Genomic DNA, 20,827 nt, shown 5'->3' on the forward strand with positions numbered 1-20,827 from the left:
TTTGCAAGCATTTTTAAAGATCTCTAATTCGAAAGCGTTGCATAAAATAGTGGCATATGCAAGTATGTACATACACATACATTTATACATACACTTAAAAATATAATTACACATATATCTATACATATACATATATCTATACATATAATTATACATATAATTATACATATAATTATACATATAACTATACATATAATTATTCATATATCTACGCATATATTTAAGCATATATACGTATACATTTATATGTATATAAGTATATAATATTCTTGTATAAGCCTATTCCAACAATGGTAAAAATATTGGGGAATGACAAAAAAAATATTAACCAAGTAACTTAATTTATTGTACATATATTTTATAAATATATACATATACTTATGTATGTATATGTATACGTATGTACTTGCAAAAAAAATACCTTAAAATGGATATTTAAAAAAAATATTCGAACTTGATAATATATTTTAAAAAACATATGTTTTAATAAATTGTTATTTTTTATAAAAAGATGTTCTTTTTTCAAAAAATGGTGGTTAAAAAAAAAAAAAAAAAAAAAATTTTCTTTTTTTCTCTCACAAAATGTAATGTATTTATAAATTCGCGTTTACAATATTTATTGTGTATTGAGAAAATAATGCTTTCGAAAGGTAAATAAAAATAGAAAAGAAAAGAAAAGAAATAAAAAAAAAAAAAGAAAAGTAGGAAGTAAAAAGACTTTAGAGGTACGAAAAAAAAAATAATAATAACAAATCGTTTTATAGCATTTAACAGGAATTAATAAAATTAATAATTAGAAATGGTGAAACAAAATTAATAAATACTTCATATGTCATTTCTTCCTTGTTATTAAAGAAAATTACGTATATGTGCGAATCATAAAAAAAAATGGGCTTACTACTTTGTTTATAAAAATGTTCTTCAAAATTATAAAAAGAGATCCAAAAATTTTTTATAGAAATAATTTATTATAGTAACTAGGATTTTAATTTAACTTTTTTATCGTGCCTAAATATAATACAAAAGATTTAATTTTTGAAATATTTAATTTTCAAAGATGGGTACTAACACATAAATGTAGCATATACCTATATTCATTTATTCATTCATAAAAGTGTACACATAAAGACCCCAATACATGTAAACGTATAATGCTTAGTCAAGTACTTTCCTTTTGCATTTTATTTGAATATAATACCGTTACGTAGTATGGTATACTCCTCTTTATTTGGTAAAATTTCTTTCCGTTTTCCATCGCAAAATAAAATTTGCATATGACCATCGCTGTATTTACAATCTATTTGCCCACTAGGGAATCTTAAGAAAAAAAAAAAAAAAAAAAAAAGGAAAGAAAGAAAGAAAGCAGGGTAAGAAGTAATTAGGTAATGAAGGTAAGAAGGAAAAAAGTATAAAGGTGTACAGATATAAAAGGAGTAAAATCAAAAATAAAATGGGATAAAAAATTGGAGAAAGCGAATTATAGCAAATGGAAACGCAATTAATAAAATGGACTAAATTCACGTCATTCATTTCTGTTATCCCTTTACTTATTTAGTTGGCATTTATTAGGAATGTTAACTTGATATATGCCTTTATTAACAAAGCGAAAAAGCTAAAAAGGCAATTTTTATAAACAGAATTATAAAATTTTAAATATGTACATATGAAGAAACCTAAATATGCAAAAGTAGGATGGACATGTTGATAAAATGAATCCTGAGGATACCATGTGCCATAAAAATGTGTCTATTATTTGTATGAACAGACGTACACATATATATGGACATATACACCTATTCATGTGCGTATGCTCATGTAAAATGCAGGAAGGTTATACCGTGTACGAGTTTGGTAGCTTGGCCTTATAATCCTTACTTGGGTAAAGATAAATAGTTAAATTACTCGGATCGATGATTTTCTTGTTTCTATTTTTTTCAATTATTTTTAGACCATCATCGAATAATGTTTCCACCTTTCCATCAATAAATGCCTGTCTATATTTTATTTTTTTCGACGAGGAGAAAATGGATTCAATCACATTTTCACAAATATTAAATAATTCATCAAAATTAAAATTCATTATGAAACTCCAGTTCTTTCCAAAAGGGTTTAAACAGTTATTACTACTGTCCTTGCTATTACTGTTATTATTACCATTTTTATTACTATTATTATTGTTATTGTATATTCCGTTCTTCTTCGATACATTCCCGCGCTCTAAGGTGTTCCTTATAGTACTACTGGCGTCGTTATTTTGATTTTTGCTGTTATAGACATGATTAAAAGCATCAGGCGGGTAATTATCTTCACCTCCCTGATGCTTCGACAACATATCATACGTTAAATTACTATTGAGACAATTTCGATTTGTATTTATCCTCATTTCTCTTCCAATTTTTGATATATTTATAGGATATTCATCATGAGTATTTTTTCCCACCTCTTTTGATGTATTGATTACATTACAATTACTAGTTTTTTGATTTTTTTTATACTTTAAAAGGGTACTAGCTATGTTATCATTTTTATTCCTTGAAATGCTCTCTCTTTTAGGATCATTCAAATAATGGTTACCCTTGACGTCTCCATCTTTTGTACTCGAATTGCCAGAGGAAATATTCTTATTTAAATTATCAAACATTTGATTAGAGTTCTTTGCTTTTTTTATTTTTTCTTTTTCTTTTCTTGAGGTAGTTGTGTAGTTATTTAAATAGGACGTCTTCTTACCATATTCATTTTGGTTAGACTGTTCTTCGTGATCGTTATATGTAATGCGAATTTGTTTAGAATATTTATCATTTGCTTTCTTAATGTTTTCAAAGAAAAATTCTTTAGAATTTTTAACATGTTCACTAGCAGTAAGGCTGCTGTTCTCTTCTTCATTCTTCAACTTGTCACTACTTAATCTGTTATTATTATTTTTCTGAATTATGGATTTCATTTTGTTCAAATTTTTATTAATATAAGCTTCATCTTTCAGAACGGAACTGGAACTTTTGGTGTCTTCCTTATGAACAGCAAACAGTTTATCAAGTGTTACTTTGTTTCTTTTTTTTTCATTTTTTTTAAAATTATCATTAGAAATATTTATGCCCGAATCATCCTTTTGTAATTCATTTTTGTAATATTTATTATTATCACTATTAGAACTTTCATAAATGATATCTAATTCATTTTGCATTTTCTTATTCTTATCATATATTATTTTCTTTATTTCATTAGAGCTTTCTGAGTCACTTGAATGTTTATACTGTTCTATTTTATCTGTATATTGCAATGACTTTTTTTTATTTTTTTCACCTAATCTAACATTCGTCTTATGCTTCTGTAGTTGATTATTATTTGGAGTGCACAGGGTATCCATAGTGTCCTTATCCTCCATTAACTGGATATCACTTGGTGCGTTATAATGATATTCTTCACTGTCTGAATGCCCAAAATGTTTATTTAGTTTTTTCTCATTAACGACAGTTGTTGCTAGCTTCATTATAGTTTTTTGCTGATAACTCTCTAATTTGTTTCTGTACTCATCTGATATTTTTAACTCTGTCCTAAGTTTTTCATTTTCTTTTTTTAAGTTTTCCACTTTTTTTTTGAGATTATCTACAAGTACTTTATGATGTTTTTTTTCCGTTTCCAATTTCTCTTCTAATTCTTTAATTTTATTTTTAAACATTGCTATTTCGTTTGTTAATTTTCTTTTGTTCATTATAATATTTCTTTGTTTATCCACTTCATTTTCTATTCTTTTTTTTTCTTTATTCCATTTTTTTTTTTCTTCTTCAATAGTCTTCATCATCTTATTTTTTTCCTCTTCCATTTTGTTTTTCATTTCTTCTCGTTCAAGCTCCATTTCAGCACTTTTTGCAATTAATTCATATTCTAATTTTTTAACTTTACCCTGTTCTTTTTCTAGCTTATTTATTTGATTGCGTAGTTCATCTCCAAGTTCTTTTAGCTTATCACTATCCTTGCATTCTTCCGTTTTCTCGTAGTTTAGATCACGCTTTCCTGTTCCAGTTTTTTCTGAGTTATTGTTTCTATTGGGTCCCTTTTGGGTAACAGCTTTTACGAGAGCACCTTTTTCGCTGACACTCTTTCCACTGAGACCCTTTTCAGTAGCTCTATTTTCAGAATTGATCTTCGATTTTTTAAGCCTTTCCCTTAAAATAGTCACTATACCCTTTGTTTTTAAATCATCTTTTATCATATTTGTATTATCAATATCATCCCAAGATTCTTCGTCATTTAGATCAACAATTATATCTGTGCTATCATTGCTATTGCATACGGCACCTACATTTTCGTTATCCCTTCCCCTTTTTAATGAACTGGAATCATCTTGCTTGATGCTCCTTACAAAAACGTTCTTTTTATTTTCTTTATTTTCAGAATATGCACATTTACTGTTCTTGTAAGGACTTAAATTCTTCACCATTTTGTTGTTACTACTTGAAGTATTTCTACGTTTGACCCTAGTTGTAGTGACATCATCTTGGGTACTCAAAATTGGTTCATCTGTAATACATAAATTTTCTTTTGCTTGTTTTTTTTTAAATTTAAAATTCTTATATTTTTGTTCAAAAAATGTGTTACTACTTTTTTTACTCGTATTCTTTTCATGATTGTCCGTAGTACTATTATCACTAACCTTGCTAGTACTATTATCACTAACCTTGCTAGTACTATTATTACTAACCTTGCTAGTACTATTATCACTAACCTTGCTAGTACTATTATTACTAACCTTGCTAGTACTATTATCACTAACCTTGCTAATACTGTTATTGATATTGCTGCTTTCATGCACAGAATTTTTACCCAAGCCATTATTTTTGATACCTTCCAAAGAAATAATGTTCGTATTTTCACTCATGTTCTTATTTCTTTTATTATGATTAGAAACATTACTGTATAAACTGTTATCAGAATGAGAGTCATAAGCTTCTTTGTTACGAACAATAGTATCAGTATTATTTAGAAAACTATTCGTCGTTTTATCAAGACAATCAATATTATTAATATTTCGGCTTATGTTATTGTTGACAAAATCTTTGTTATTTCTACTATTATATGTATAATGACTATCAACACAGCTACCATTATTTAAACTATCATAAGAACCACCATTATGAACATAGTTATTATTATTCACACTGCTATAAGCATTATTATCAACGAAATTAGCATTATTCATGCTACTATACCCACTATTAAAAAGGTAGGATGCACTATTAATTATACCATTACGAACGTGTGTGTTGTCTATATCCGGAATAGTATGCTCATTAAGAAAAGTATTATTACCACAACTAGTGGATTGCTCATGATGTTTACAACTATCTGTATATATACTTTTATCTTTTTTCATAAATTTTCTATTACTCTTAATATTTACATGATCATCATGAATATTAATATCCTCTTTTAAATTATCACTGAAGATGCTTACTATGTCTCCATCATGAACATCATCAATATGATCATCATCAACATGATCGTCACAAACCCGTTCATTATCAACATGTTTATCATAAACATTATCAAGCTCATCATGGAGGTTTATGTTCTTATCCTCTAAATTATTGTTTTTTTTTTTTAAATAGTTCAAAATGTCGTCGTCCTCTTCATCTGCGTTAATATCCAAATTTTCCTTTAAAAAATTAGAAAAAGAGCTACTAGGTTTCAAGTAATATTCCTTATCCTCAATGTCTTTATTATATTTGTTCTTACTAATACTGAGACTACTTCCTTTATACCTGCTATGAGCATTATCAGTTTGCTCATTATTGATGTACTCCTTATGGGCATGCACCTTATCGTCTTGTTTTTTATCGTCTTGTTTTTTATCGTTTTGTTTTTTATCGTTTTGTGTTTTATCGTTTTGTTTTTTATCGTTTTGTTTTTTATCGTTTTGTTTTTTATCGTTTTGTGTTTTATCGTCTTTCTCTTTATCGTCATGTTCTTGATCATTATGCTCAATATTTCCATACTCATTATTGCTAAACCGTTTATCAAAGTTATCATTATCATAGATATCATTCCCATAGCTGTACTTCTCATTATCGTTGTCATTCAAACCATCCCATATGCTCATAGCCGAATCGTCAATATTAAACAAGTTGCTTGAGTGAACTTCAGCACTGTCCGACTCGTTGTTACTACTAATGAATTCCAAATTTTCAAGAAAATGATGATTGTTTCTTTTTGAGGATCCTTCATCATATGAATAATTTTCTTTTGAATCATTTTTTGACTTTTCTAACTCTTCATATATATCCTTAAATAAATAAAGCTCTTGATCAATCCGTTTCTCTTTATCTAATTTATTGCTAATTTGGTTATCCATTTTTTCTCTATATATTTTATCACTTTTTCTATGTAAGTTATTCTCTAATTTATTTTTATCAACATTTTCCTTATCACTTTCAATTTTACTATTAAATTTAAAAGAAGCATTAATTTTCTCATTGTCAATGAATTTTTTATTTACTTCATTTGTCTTTTCTACTATGTCACTTTTATTTAATTTTACCTCATTCGAATTATTTATTTTTGTTTTATCATGGGTACAAAAAAATAAGTTTTGCTTGGAATCTTCTTTATTTAATTTTTTTCTTATATTTTTCTCTAAACTCTGTGTATATTCCAGCTCCCCGAATGTGTCATGTGTCCAATTTTCCTCATAAACATCATAATAGTCATCAAAAACGTCATTGCTTTTTTTCATTTTCCCTAACTAGTATGCTTAAGTGTAAATTATAGTCAGTGAAAAGGAAAACATCGTGACATGCATACATATATATATACATATGTAAACAAAAAAATGTTAGATAATTATGCACAGTGTAATATAACGTAAGTTTTTCTTGTAGATTTTAATTTTTTTTTTTTTTTTCCCTGAGTACATATATTTATGTATAATATATCTTAATTTATTTTCTAACAGTATGCTTTTTTTTTTTTTTTTTTTTTTTTTATATATTAATTTGTTTTGTTTTGCTTAATTGGCTTTTCCTCTTTTCCGTTTTTTTTATGTTTCCCTTGATGTTTCCACCTGCGTTTCCATCTACAATTCCATTTATGTAACCATTTAAATATTCATTCACATATGCATTCACGCATCCATTCACGTATCCATTCATGTTTTCATTTTTATATCCTCTCCATCCTTTTTTATTTATTTTATTTTAGATCTAAAATATATCATAATATTATCATTGAAAAAAAAATATATTTTTACTTTTCTACTTATTTTTAATAAAGACAAAAAGCAATGGAAACAATAAGGAAACATACTTTAAAAAATATTTAGAATGAAACCTCCTTGGACATTATGATTAAAAAAGGTAACAAATATTGAACTTATATTTCCTTATGTCATTTGTCTTTTTCTTTTATTCGTACGAACTTTTTAACTACAGATATATATATATTATTTTTGATAAATTTAAAATGATGTTACAAAAAAATCACAAACACAAATAAATTTTTGAAGTAGTCCTTATTTTAGCTCTAAAAAAAAAAAAAAAAAGGCAATAAATAACCCCAAAACAAAATAAAATACTTAACTGTTTACTATTGTAAGAACCAATAACTCATAAATAACTTAAATACGAAGATTGACTATTTTGTTTTTTTATATATTTCTTAAACAAATTTATTCTATTTCATTTGTTCAAGAATATAAAAAAACAAAAAAAAAATTAAATGGTTTTACAGGGAATGAATTTATAATACTACAATAAAAAAAAAAATAAAAAAGGAAAAAACATTACACTCAGTGCAATTTTATTTTTTTAATGGAAATGACTTTTTGCATTTGTTAAAAATACATTAACAGAATTGTTTAATAGTTATGAAGAAACTAGAAAATGTGGAAAACACCCTAACTGTTCTCTTTCTTATTTTTATATAATTAAAAAAAAAACGTTTTTTCTTTTTTTTTTAAATCTTAAATTAATGTAGCTTGAAGAATAAATAAACGTACATTGTTAAATGAGAATTATACATATTTAGCTTATTAGCTTATTAGCTTATTTCGATGTTTATAATATAAGTACACCATTCATAGGTTTACTAATAATATATAAAGTGCGCAATCATTTATATATATATATATATATATACATACATAAATACTTAAACGTAATATAACTGTCCATACATATGAAAATATACATCTAAATGTAAATATATGTATACATGAATTAGTATATCCTTGTGTACTTTATAACTTTTCACACATTCTTCTTTCATTCAGATCTGTGCATAATACTTAGTGGGAAATTTTTTATTGTTATATACTCAATTAAAATATCTGAAAAAGTTGAATAAATTTTTCTAAAAAGTTTCATAACACATACTATCGAATTCAATTACTAATGTACTTGGACTTATTCTGTCTATACAAAAATTAATTTCTTTCCGAAATATGAGAAACATATAAAAATTAAAAAAAAAAAAAAAAAAAATGGCAATTTTAGTAAAGAATTATGAACCATCTTTAGTTGATATATCAGTCAAGGATTTTATAAAATTAGGAATCCATGGGGTTTACACGACCATGAAGACAGTGATATCTTATGAGTATATTTTTAACTTCACATTACATATGAAAAATTTGCAAAAGTATTCTACAAACTTTCTGAAATTGCAAGAAAATGAGGAAAACAAAGAGTGCATATCTCATATTTTAAAGAGTTTAACATTAGAGAACATACATAAAAGTAGTAGTAAAAATATTAAAAGAGGTTTTGAATTCTTAAATTCTTTAAATGATGACATAAAAAAAAAGTATTTCAGTGAAAATTCAAATTATATGGTAATGATTACTATAATTTGGGACACATGTAATAATGAGACTGTTTCCTTAAAAGAACCTTTTTCTATTTTATGTTATATAAAATGTTTACCAAAGTATAATAGCTATGTGCAAATTGATATAATGTGTGGTAAAAGAAAAATGCCAAATATAAAATATTCCGATGTATTTGAAGTACGAGATAAATTATTAAAACTGAAAAGTGAAGACAGTCATGAAGTAGTTTTATATAATGAAAACGATGAAATAACGGAAGGATTAACCTGTAATTTTTTTTGTTTTTATAATGACACACTGTACACAGCACAGGACGATTTAGTTCTTAAAGGTACCGTACGAGAACAAATAATTAGTTTATGCGAACGAGATGGCATAAAATTAAAAAAAGATTCTATTAATATACGAGATATTGAACTTTTTGAATTCTGCTTTATATGTTCCACAACTAGAAACATTTTGCCTATTAAAAAAATAATACTTTTTTCTAAAAATATGAAAACATTTGAAAAAAATATAGATCACCCAATTTTAATTAAGTTACAAGAAAAAATAATGGAAGAAATAGAAAACAAAAAAGAAAAATATGATGTACATATTTTTTAAAGAAAAGTATAAAGCCTATACGCGTTATGCGTATATATACAGTATATACATATATATTACATATATATATATATGTACACTTACCCAGTGCACGTAATATATGCATCAAATGGATGATTCGTTCACACAAATTTTTCTTTTATTTAACCTTTGACCTTTATATCCTCTTTTTAATATTTTTTTATTTTTCATTATTATTTTTCTTTTAACACATTTCTTATGTATTATTTAATTTTTTTGAATTATAAAATAAAGAAACAGTTTTCTTTTTTCCTTTTTTCCATTTTATGATTTCTTTAACTTACACATATTTTTTGTTTTCTTTTTTTAACAAACTGCCGATAATTTTGTTTTTATTTTTTATTTTTTTTTGCTTATTTCACTGTTTTTCCTGCATGTTCAGAAATTTTTTAAAAATATTAAAAAAAAAAAAAAAAATGACAAATATCACCATATTTTTATAGCATGCTCATAAATATTTTTATATTTTATAAAAATAAATCAAAAATAACTAAAGAAAACTAAAAAATGAATCATATAAGTTTTTTATGATCCTTATTTTTAATTGTTTTATCTCTACTTTTAAAGTTATTATAAATAAGATAAAAACGCCTTTTCTTTTAAAGCTGTTTATGCTCACACAATAAAGACTTTAAACGCTTGAAAATATTCCATTTTAGCTTAATTTCCGAAAAAATTGAAATGTACGATATATATATATATATATATACATACACATATATACAAATACAGGCACCTTTTCCCTTTTTTATCTCTTGTTAAATGTATACATAATCATATGTATAAATGAAGGTGCATATAATTATTTACACATTAAGTATTTTTAATTTTTATGTTCATCCTTTTTTTAATTGTTTATTACACAAAACAAAGGTTTTTTTTTTTTTTAATGTGACTCCAAAAACCTCGATAGTTATTTTAACCAATTTAAGAAAAATTAAAAGTTTAAATCATAATACTAACGTATTTATTATTTATGGAACATTATTTTTATATAATTTGTTTTGGAATAATCTACTGTAACATAAAAAAGTTTTAACATATATTTATATTTACCTATATGAACATTTTTTTAACCCCATTCATGTTTCAAAATGTATCATTTATACACATATATTTGTATGTAATACATCAAGTCAAAACAAGCAATAGTTAATTACTTAAATTCAACGTATCCGCATAACTACAATTATGTTTTCCAAAAAATTATTTAAAAGCTTTAAAAAAAATAGTTCATTAATCTTCTTCTTCATAACATTAATCTATTTTTTTTACACATATGTCTCCTTGTTTTTGTTTGTATTCAAAAACGCCTTATTTTGTCTATTTCTGAGTATATCAGTGTTTTACATATGTTTTCACTTTATCGTAAGAGCTTTAACCTACCCGGGAAGTTTATTTATATACTTCCATAAGGTGAATAATAAGAAAAAATAAAAAAAGTAAAAATGAAAAGAAAGTAAAAAAACCATAAGTTACAATTTTATAAGTAAAAAGAATTTCATTTTTTTTTTTGTTTTCCCCTTTTTCCCCCATTCAGACGAATTATGATAATAGAATAGAACTATGTAAATTTTATATGAAAGAGTCTCTGAAACTGTCCCTTATAATAAGTGACATTCGAGCAAATGTTAAGGAAATAATTCAGAAAGAAAATAAAACAAATATTAATCAAAAAATTAAGTTAGAAGAGTTGTTTTCAGATTATAACAATAAGGATAAATATTTCAACTTTTTCAGTAGTTTATATATATTTTATACATTATATATTAGTTATTATCTATATGTTAATTTGGAAGAACAAACAGATTTTAGTGATGAACAATTAAATTTTTATTATTATTTAAAGTTTTTTATGATCAAAATAAATGAAATAAAAATATATATTAATAAGGATGATATAATATACCCAGATACATTTACGGAAATAAGAATACACAAGGATTTCAATGAGCTAGTAAATGAATTCATAATAAATAGAAACCCTTCATACGGAAAAACGTGGGAAGATAACATAAAAAAGGATTGTAACTCAAATTCACCATTTCCAAAATGGATATTCGGTCTTCAAAAGTATCTATTTAATAAGAACAGAAATGGGTCTAACGTTGAGGAGGAAACAACGGCATTTCTAGCCGAAAAGAGGGACGATGAAGAAAATAATGACAATGATAATAACAATAGTAATAATAATAATTTCATAGGAAGCAAATCATACAGTTGTATACCTCACAGCAGTCACTACAAAGAAAAGGAAGACCTTAGTAGTTGCCGTGAAGATAAAAAACAGAATAAATCTATTAACGATATAAAAAGTAAAGATCACAATACGAAATTTAATTACGATATTGTTAATAACATCCCTTCTAATTACGTTGACGTAAATATTTTAAGTTTATTTTATCATGAAAATTATGAAAAGTCTGTAACTCATGTTAATTATAAAAAATTTTTTATGGTTATGAACTGCCATCAATTTTTGAAACTATTAGATGATCTGATGTTCTTTCTGAATAAATTAGGTGATCTTTTTAAAATTAATACTTTAAAAGAAAAAATGGAAATAACTAAATTTTTACGTTTTATTAATAATTTTACAAAAAATCACATAGCAGGAACAATGGATTTATTTAAATATGAATTAATATATAAATATTACGGAAAGCAACAGTATTTATATGTTAATAAGGCGAAAATAGATTGTATGTTTATACCATGTAAGAAATTTTTGCATGATAAAATGCAGAAATATATGGATTTAAAAAAATCTGGAAAAAAGTGTATATTTAGTAATGAGAATACCTCAAAAAATAGTAGTGTCTTTTTGAATGCTTTTAATAATGAATTTTATAATTATATGTATGATAATGAATATTTATACGATATACCAGTAGTATTATATTTTAACCCAAATGGGGCATATTATGAATTAAATGCTTGTTATTCTGGAACTCTTAATTTTTATTTAGTAAATAATATTAATGTTTTCGTATATAATTATCGAGGGTATAGTAAATCAAGTGGATATCCAAATCTTAATAAGAATAATTTAGATGCTTTAAAAATTGCTGAATTTCTTTTATCAAAAAAAGTAAAACATTTAGGGTTACATGGAACATCCATAGGGGGTCCCTTATGCTCATATGTGTCTTATCATTTATGTAATTTTAATAAAACAAAAAATAATACAGAATTCATGGATAAATTGTTTAAGAACGAAAATCACATAAAAATAACATACAAACAAATAAATAAAACAGTAAGATTAATGAGTAGAAAAAAAGATAAAATTTTAAATATTTTGTTAATACCTGTCAAGTATGTTATATTGTTGTTACAGTTTATTATATTATTTAAATTAAAAATATATAATTTCAGGATGAAAAAAAAAATTAACTCATATAATGCTCAAAGGAGAGAACTACGAAACAGTAATGATCATTTAGAAAAACCATGGATATCCTTTGTATGTATTGATAAATCCTTTTACAATATTGAGGAAGTAGCAAAATATATGGTAGGGGAATATGCTTACAACGTTTTACAGTTTACATCTTATAAATTGGATATAACAAAATATTATATGAATTCGAACGTACCTAAAATTGTAATTTATGATAATGAGGACGAAATAATTCATTATATGTCAATGGTAATTACAGGAGTGTCCAAGGAAATATCAAAATTATATAAAAATAGTAAACTTTATATGAATTTACAAAAGGGAGAATTTAACAGTGGTGAGCACAATAAATGGAGTGATGAAAATATGGATGATTTGTATCCCCTAGTAATGAATAATGACAAATGTTATAAAGATAATACTATGAAAAAGTGGAATATAGTGGTTAAGTTGTTACGCGATAATATAACTGATAAAGGGAGTGATTATGATTATACGTGTGACGAGATGAGCAGTGAAAATAAAAAAAGTGTAGTTATTTCAAAAGAAAAACCTATTTTTATTGATACTTTAATTATAGATGAATATATAGACAGCTCATGGTTTGATAATAAATTAAATAATATCGATTTTAGATTATTTTTGCAAAGTTGGAAAGTATTAAATGATTGCATTTTATTTCTTAATAAATCGTCTACAACAAATAATTCATTTATTTCAATAGGCTTAGAAACGTACAAATCTATCATGTCCTTATACAATTCTAAGGAAAATGAATTAGAAAAAGAGACTCATAATGCAATCTATTGTATTTATAATGATAATATGAGTTTTATGAATAATTTTAAAAAGGCAAATTCTAATTATGATGACTTTATAATGATAGGATGTACTAACAGTGATGAAGTTTTTAAAAAAGCAAATATATATGATATGTTAAAAGAGAATGAAGAATTTAAACTTGAAATGGAAAAGTTAAATAAAGTGTTAAGAGATATATATATGTCTAAAAGAAAAGAAGTACAAAAAGTTCATTTTACGTATAGTGGATTTTTCTTAAAAGATGATTATTTATACGATTATATAAATACAGAGAGCAGGAATAATAAAGATCAGCCTGCTTTTAACATAGAAGATATAGACATAATAAATTTTCTAAATCAATTTAGTGATTCTATAAGTAAAATGGTGAATGCATTGAATTATAATTTGAATGCATGTGGACAACTGTTTAAAGAATTGAATAAAATTCCTGAAAACGAGAAAGTGAGTTTTTTAAAGTCATTTATATCCCGAATGAAGGTTTTCGGTTCTTACCCATCTCAATGTTTTGTTTCATCAAATAAGAAGGAATTTTGTAATTCGTTTTATCAAATTCCTATTATTTTATCGAATTATTGTGAAGATGATGTGTTAAATAATATGGGTGATGTGAACGATGATATGTCCGTTTCAAGTAAGCAGAAAGAGGAAATATATGAAAGCTTAAATTCAGACACGGATACTGAGGATAATGAAATTATTTTAATACATAGTCATAAGGAAAAAAGAAGAAGTAAAAATAAAAGAAAACCAACAAAAGATGATTTTGAAATGGTTAACAATTCTATATATGATTGCAACACTTCAACTCCGTATATAACAATAAAGAAGTCTCTATTATTACATGATCTAATTATTTGTTTGAATTATTTTAAGAATGATAATGGTTTGAAAGAATTTCTTATATTTTATAAACTAGATGAGAGCACTTATATACTAGATATTAAACAGCTGATATTACTTTTAAAAACAAATAGTGATAATACGAGTGGTGGTATATGCTTTAAATCTAATAATTTTCTTGATATATTCTCAAACGATATGGGAATAGACACAAATAATGTACATTTTCCAGGTGAGTTAGAAAAGTATGTAAGTTGGATGCGATTAAACAACAGAATGAGCATTTGTAAAATATATCTTTCTTTAAAGAATGAAATAAATAAAATGAAAAATTATGCAGAAAATTTAATTTCTGAATATAGAACTATTAATCAAAATACAAATATTCACTTCACTATTTTTTTGATTTATCGTATATTAATATTTAAGAAAATACTAACGCACACTTATATTATTTATACATTTATGCAACGACTGAATAATTCATTAGATATAAATTTAAATAAAAATGAAAAAGACCAAAACATAGACTTAAAATCCTTAGAGCCTATTTCGTCCTTTAATATTTATTATAAGGACTCTTACAAAATATATGCACCCAAGTAAAAAAAGAAAAAAATATTTACCTCCTCACAAAATTGCTAGTATAATTTTTTAGTTATTTTGCGCATTAAATGTTTTGCAAATGTTCCAATATTTTGCTATTTTTTTTCTGTATTTTCACATTCCGGTTCTATTTTTTAGCCTTACTTGTTGATGTAGTTTTATTCGTTGCATATTACTTTTCACATCTGTACATTTCATTATCGTGTATGTCTCGATCGTACATCTCACTTTTTGTAAATTTTTATTTTTCTGCAGAGTTTTGGGTTGTCCGTTGATGGTAAACTGTGGACATAATGGTACTTTAAATAAGGAGGATCTAAACTTTTTCAACATTTGCTTAAATTTTTTTTTAAAGCAAAATACCTAATATAAATTAATAAAAAAAAGTTCTGACATGATAAGGTGAAAAAGAAGCAAAAACGAATTGTAAAACTGAATGAACAAACAAATAAAACGGGCGAAGGGAATAAGAAGTATAAAACGAATTATTCTTAAGATCATTTAGGTTTTATAAATAGATAAAAAGATAAAAAAAAAAAAAAAAAGTGGACTGACAAACATATAAATAAAAATGTTAATCAAATCTTAGACGTAAAATGTAATCATACGTATATGTTCATGAGTGTAGCCTTTTTGTAAAACTATGTTCCATATTAATATTAATAAATGTTCCACTTTGATGATAAAAAAAAAACAGATAAGATCATGCCTATGGTACAACCAATAGTCGTAATTACAACCCCATTTTTATACTTGCCGAATCCATTTTTAAACAGCTTTTTTGTTTTGATCACATGTGTGTAATTAAAATCTGCACATATGGAAAAAAAAAAAAAAAAAAAAAAAAATTACAAATTTAATTTTAAAATTTAAATATTATAAAACAGTATAGCACATATTTTTACATTTTAATAAATGTCAAGTAAAAAAATTATTATACATATGTTTTCTCTATTCATGATAGCATACTATTAGTTTTTATGTCATATTCTTTAAAATAAATATAATGCTCCTTCTTATTAATTTTATCATTCGAATATATGTTTTGTATTTTGATGTTTTTTAATATAGACGATTGGTCTAAATTATTACTTTTCTTTTTGAAAACATGTTTTAATTCGTTAACTAATAAACTTATTTTTTTCATTTTCTTAAATGAACTGACGTTATTTATTTATTTTTTTTTTTTTTGATAATATTTCAAGGCTGGATTAACAAAATACTTGTATAATTATTACTTTTGTCCTAGAGCACTTAAAGGTGTGCGCTTGTGAATATATACAAGTCCAAAAGAGTAAGAGAAAATACCAAAATAAAAAAATAAAAAATACATACACCTACGGAAAAGTTCCTTTTATATTTTTCTAGTTGCCATGAAATTAAAAACAAACAATTTAAAATGAAAAGTGTTTACACAAATATGATAATCAAGTGCGTTTTATTTGAATATTTAAGTTTTTATACTATAAATTATCAGCTTTCCATTTTTGAAGTTTCATTTTTTGTCTTTCTATATCTTTTAAAACACCTTCATATCTCCTTTCATAATCTGAATATTTTGTTTTCTTCACGTAACAGTATATGCCAAAGCTCAAAGCACAAGATGACAATAATAAAATTTTCCCGTAATTATTTTTCATAATACCTTTTTAACAACGAATTTATATATTTATATATTTATATATTTTTATATTTACGTATGTATGTATGTATGTATATATGTAAATTCCAGTGGGTCACTGTAGCTAGATACTTAACTATAGAACATTCTGAAATAAATGAAACAAAAAATATATATATTTGCAGCACTCCAAAAAATATTAGCACCTAATTAGGCAAATATATATATAAACATATATATAGCTTTTTTGTTCCTTTTGGGATGTATATATGTACGTATTTATATATTATTGCGTTCATCACGTTTATGGGTTTCCGATTTAAGAATATTTTAAGGAATTTATTATTATATCTCAAGGAAGTAAAGATCCCTTCAAAAATTTAATACATTTTTATACAAAAACAGTGCATAGCAATATTTATACATATCAACAAAACACTTCATCAAAAATTTTCAACTTTTTACTTTGAAAAAAAAAAATAAGAATAAGTCTTCAAAAAAAATTATAAATGAACAAACAAATATATCAACATACAATACTATATTTTCAAGTTTTCTTATCAAAGAGAAAATAATTTAAATTTAAAAAATAAAAAGTCATTAAGTATTTAGAATATGTATAAATTTATTTCCTAAAAACTAAAATAAGAGTTCCCCTCTTTTACTGAGCCAATATTAAATATGGGACATGAAAAAAAAAAAAAAAAAAACCCATAACCTTCTTGTTTCTTTTAAAAATATTTTAATAAATCATTGCGTACAACAGTATAATAAATATATACTTTAAAAAAATAGTAATTACAATGATTAAAAATGTACACGTAAAGGAAAAGGGTTCTAAAAAAAAGAAGCAAAAATAAATTATACACATAAAAAAAGAAAAACAAAAGGAAGAGCAGAATTAAATTATATGAAAAATAAAGTATGCATCATAAAATCAATAAATAGGAATTGTTAATTCAGTAGATTTAAAAATTCACCAATAAGAAAAACATAAAAATGGAAAACGGAGTGTGTAATGTTTTAATAGTGTATATATAAATATTTATTTATATATATATATATATATATATATATTATGCATACACTACACGTGATATAAGTTGCAGGATTCTTGTACAGAAATATCTTCTTCAATTTTTCCCAAATAGGATGCCATTCGATAAATCACTTTTGAGAAATATGCCATTCTGCATAGAATACAATGGCTTAGGACACTACAAATATACATATACATACATATACATATATATTTTTTTTTTTTTTCTTCTTATTTTTTTCTCTTTCATCGCTATGGAGATTAATTACATTGGGCTGTTAGATTCGCTGTTTACAAAATAGGATAAAAAACTTCAACACCTATTCCACAAAATACATTGTCTCCTTCCTTATTTCTGCTAATCCTCATAAATCCATTCTCACCCCATTTAGTACCCCATGAATTTTTTATAATCCAGTAGTACAACATTTCATCATCCGAATTGTGAGAACTTGTTCCTTTTTTTTGTAAACTGTTACTACTACTGTTACTGTTTTCTTTTGCAAATACGCTAGCCCTTTCCACTTGTCCATATCCAATTAGGAGAACGGAATGATTCAATTCCTCTGTACACGAACCATTAAAAATACCCTCGAAATAAAAAGCGAATTCATCTGTTACACCGACATTAACAGACACAGGTCCCACTTCGTTAAGAGCACGTATTAATTCATTTTCCATTACACCGCCAACGGATGTTAAAGCTACTTTATTTTTGCATCTATAACTTAGACAAAACAAATTATCGATTGCCCTATATTTATAATCTTCATTTAAACATATTCCATTTTCAACTCCATAAATAAAAGAATAAAAAGGATGTCCTCCATCACATCCAAAATTTAATTTAGAACAATCTACTATCTCTTGTTCACTTAAAGTTAAAATTGTGTTATTATTGTTTTTTGCATAAATACATTCAACATTACCTACACTAGCAAAGGCCCAACATGATCCACATAACATTTGATCTTTCGGTTCATGTACTATACCCTTTTCTCTATAATCTAGATTATCTGGTAGATCGCCAAAAATGCTTTTACTCTTTTCTACTTTATTGTTTTGATCTTCTTTTTTTCGTGTGCTCTTAAATGGGACTACGTATTTTTCTTTCAAATGATTTGGTATAGGCAATAATTTTTTAAAATAATTTTCGAAATCTTTTTTGGAATAGTCACTGAACTGATTTAGCTTCTTTTTATATAAAATATTTTCCATTTTATTATATGTTTCAATACTTATATAATTTCTTTTAAAATTTTCGTATTTTTCCATCTGTTCATTTATATCTTTGTACTTCTTATTGTACTCTTTCATATAAGAATTAAATTGGGATGCATATTTTAGGTTATCATATGTACTATCAACTTGTTCATTAACTTCTACATTTTTCTCATTATTATTTGTACTATTCCTATTATTATTATGTTCATCACTAAAATGATGGTATGCATTTTTTGGTGTCACATTTTCATCATTTTCATTACTATTTTGTTTCCTTTCTTGAATCTTTTTTTCTTCTAAACTATTTTTTAATAATCCATGTAACATTTTGGCTAGTTCCTCTCTATTTTCCTTACTCTTATCATTAACAAGGCGTTTATACTTTTCCATCAGTTCAGCATGATCTTGGCTTTTATTTTTTTCCATGTTATTTTTATTATTATCATCATCATCATTTTTTTTTCCCTTTTTTTTATTTTCCATGTTAACTGTTTCATCGTCTTTTATATCCTTTTTATTTTGTTCCTTATACTTCTTTAAAATCTCTCTTAGAGTATCTATTTCTTCATTGTTTAAAATTCCACCATTTTCCTGCGTAGAATTATTTTTGTTCTCATTATTCGTAAAGATAGTGAAGTATAAAATTACTGCACAACACAGAATAAACGTCATAAATGCATATGTACATATTTTGAAAATTCTTCTTTCATTCCTTTTTAAATATATTTGTTTTTTATTAATAGCTTTTAAACCAGATGAGGTCAAGCTAATGCCACTCTTTTTTATATCCTTTACCATGTTTATATAATATATTATATGTTTAAATATACTTTTTAAACTTTGGAATGTATTATAATAAAAAAAAAAAAATAGTCATAAAGTGAATTTTTAAAATGTACCCTCCTAATAGTGAACCATCAAATCAAAAAGAAGAAAAACAAAAGAAAAAGGATCAACGCAAAACAAATAAAAGTATAATAATGCAGTAAAAAATATAAAATATAATTCTTGCTGTTTAATAAATCCCCATTATACATGTACATTTGCGGTACGTAATAATATATTAAAAAAATAGTAAGAAATGTATATATTCTATTATAACGAGTACAAATTTTCAATACTAAAAAAAATAGTAAAAAGCTGTAACAATATTCATATGCATGAAAATGAAGGCATGCTTTTATTATTACTCTTCCTGTTAAATTTTTTCATTTCTTTTAAAAAAAAGAAAAAAAAAATTCTCGCATGGGTTGGTATTTCAGTACAATATCCTATTGGAACTTTCGATGCTTGTTATATACTACATGCATATACGTAAATTTACATTTTCATTAAAAAAAAAAGAAAAATAGAAGGTATAATTAAATGATAAAAAAAATATAAAGGAACGAAAATTCGTTAACCCAAAAATAACCTGCATTATTTTCTTTTTTACAGGAAAAGTACTATTTTTTTTTATTTCAAAAAGGTAATATTATTTTTGTATAGTAAAAAAGGTATTGCATTTTAAGTTGTAAAAAGTAATACTTTTATATACACAATGGTAAAATACTTCATGGTAAGACGTAATATGCTTTAAGCAAAAAAAGTAATACCTTTTTCATAGCAAAAAAAAAAAAAGGATATAAAATTTTACATATATACATAATTGAATTTTTTGAACAACTTTACGCTCATATGCTTTACCTTTCCCCACTTCTCAATGTAGTAGTACTATCATTTTTTACCATTTATTGATAAACGAAATAAAAAGGAAAGAGTGTAACATATGAACAGCAAGTATGCTTCTTTTTCCACGGTACTACATTATATAAAAATTAA

General features: G+C 24.8%; 6 protein-coding genes across 6 annotated transcripts; 2 read left to right on the plus strand and 4 right to left on the minus strand.

Moving 5' to 3' along the window:
• Positions 1-985: 985 nt before the first annotated feature.
• On the minus strand, positions 986-6,730 carry SAS4 (spindle assembly abnormal protein 4, putative; the record flags this gene model as incomplete). Its single annotated transcript, XM_029006813.1, has 4 exons — positions 986-1,008; positions 1,199-1,317; positions 1,548-1,612; positions 1,838-6,730. The coding sequence occupies 4 exons, from the start codon at positions 6,728-6,730 to the stop codon at positions 986-988; spliced, it is 5,100 nt and encodes a 1,699-aa protein (XP_028863264.1).
• Positions 6,731-8,473: 1,743 nt separating this feature from the next.
• On the plus strand, positions 8,474-9,427 carry ADCL (aminodeoxychorismate lyase, putative; the record flags this gene model as incomplete). Its single annotated transcript, XM_029006814.1, has 1 exon — positions 8,474-9,427. One exon carries the CDS (start codon positions 8,474-8,476, stop codon positions 9,425-9,427), a length of 954 nt encoding a protein of 317 aa, XP_028863265.1.
• A 1,212-nt stretch (positions 9,428-10,639) lies between these two features.
• PmUG01_12058600 (conserved Plasmodium protein, unknown function) lies at positions 10,640-15,489 on the plus strand (the record flags this gene model as incomplete). The annotated part of the gene is made up of 3 exons (XM_029006815.1): positions 10,640-10,864; positions 10,989-15,118; positions 15,378-15,489. 3 exons carry the CDS (start codon positions 10,640-10,642, stop codon positions 15,487-15,489), a joined length of 4,467 nt encoding a protein of 1,488 aa, XP_028863266.1.
• A 292-nt stretch (positions 15,490-15,781) lies between these two features.
• On the minus strand, positions 15,782-16,269 carry PmUG01_12058700 (conserved Plasmodium protein, unknown function; the record flags this gene model as incomplete). Its single annotated transcript, XM_029006816.1, has 2 exons — positions 15,782-15,933; positions 16,092-16,269. 2 exons carry the CDS (start codon positions 16,267-16,269, stop codon positions 15,782-15,784), a joined length of 330 nt encoding a protein of 109 aa, XP_028863267.1.
• A 316-nt stretch (positions 16,270-16,585) lies between these two features.
• On the minus strand, positions 16,586-16,762 carry PET117 (the record flags this gene model as incomplete). Its single annotated transcript, XM_029006817.1, has 1 exon — positions 16,586-16,762. One exon carries the CDS (start codon positions 16,760-16,762, stop codon positions 16,586-16,588), a length of 177 nt encoding a protein of 58 aa, XP_028863268.1.
• A 1,311-nt stretch (positions 16,763-18,073) lies between these two features.
• On the minus strand, positions 18,074-19,804 carry PmUG01_12058900 (cysteine proteinase, putative; the record flags this gene model as incomplete). Its single annotated transcript, XM_029006818.1, has 1 exon — positions 18,074-19,804. The coding sequence occupies one exon, from the start codon at positions 19,802-19,804 to the stop codon at positions 18,074-18,076; it is 1,731 nt and encodes a 576-aa protein (XP_028863269.1).
• Positions 19,805-20,827: the final 1,023 nt, after the last annotated feature.

Source organism: Plasmodium malariae, assembly GCF_900090045.1.
Source record: "Plasmodium malariae genome assembly, chromosome: 12".
Taxonomy (NCBI): Eukaryota; Apicomplexa; class Aconoidasida; order Haemosporida; family Plasmodiidae; genus Plasmodium; species Plasmodium malariae.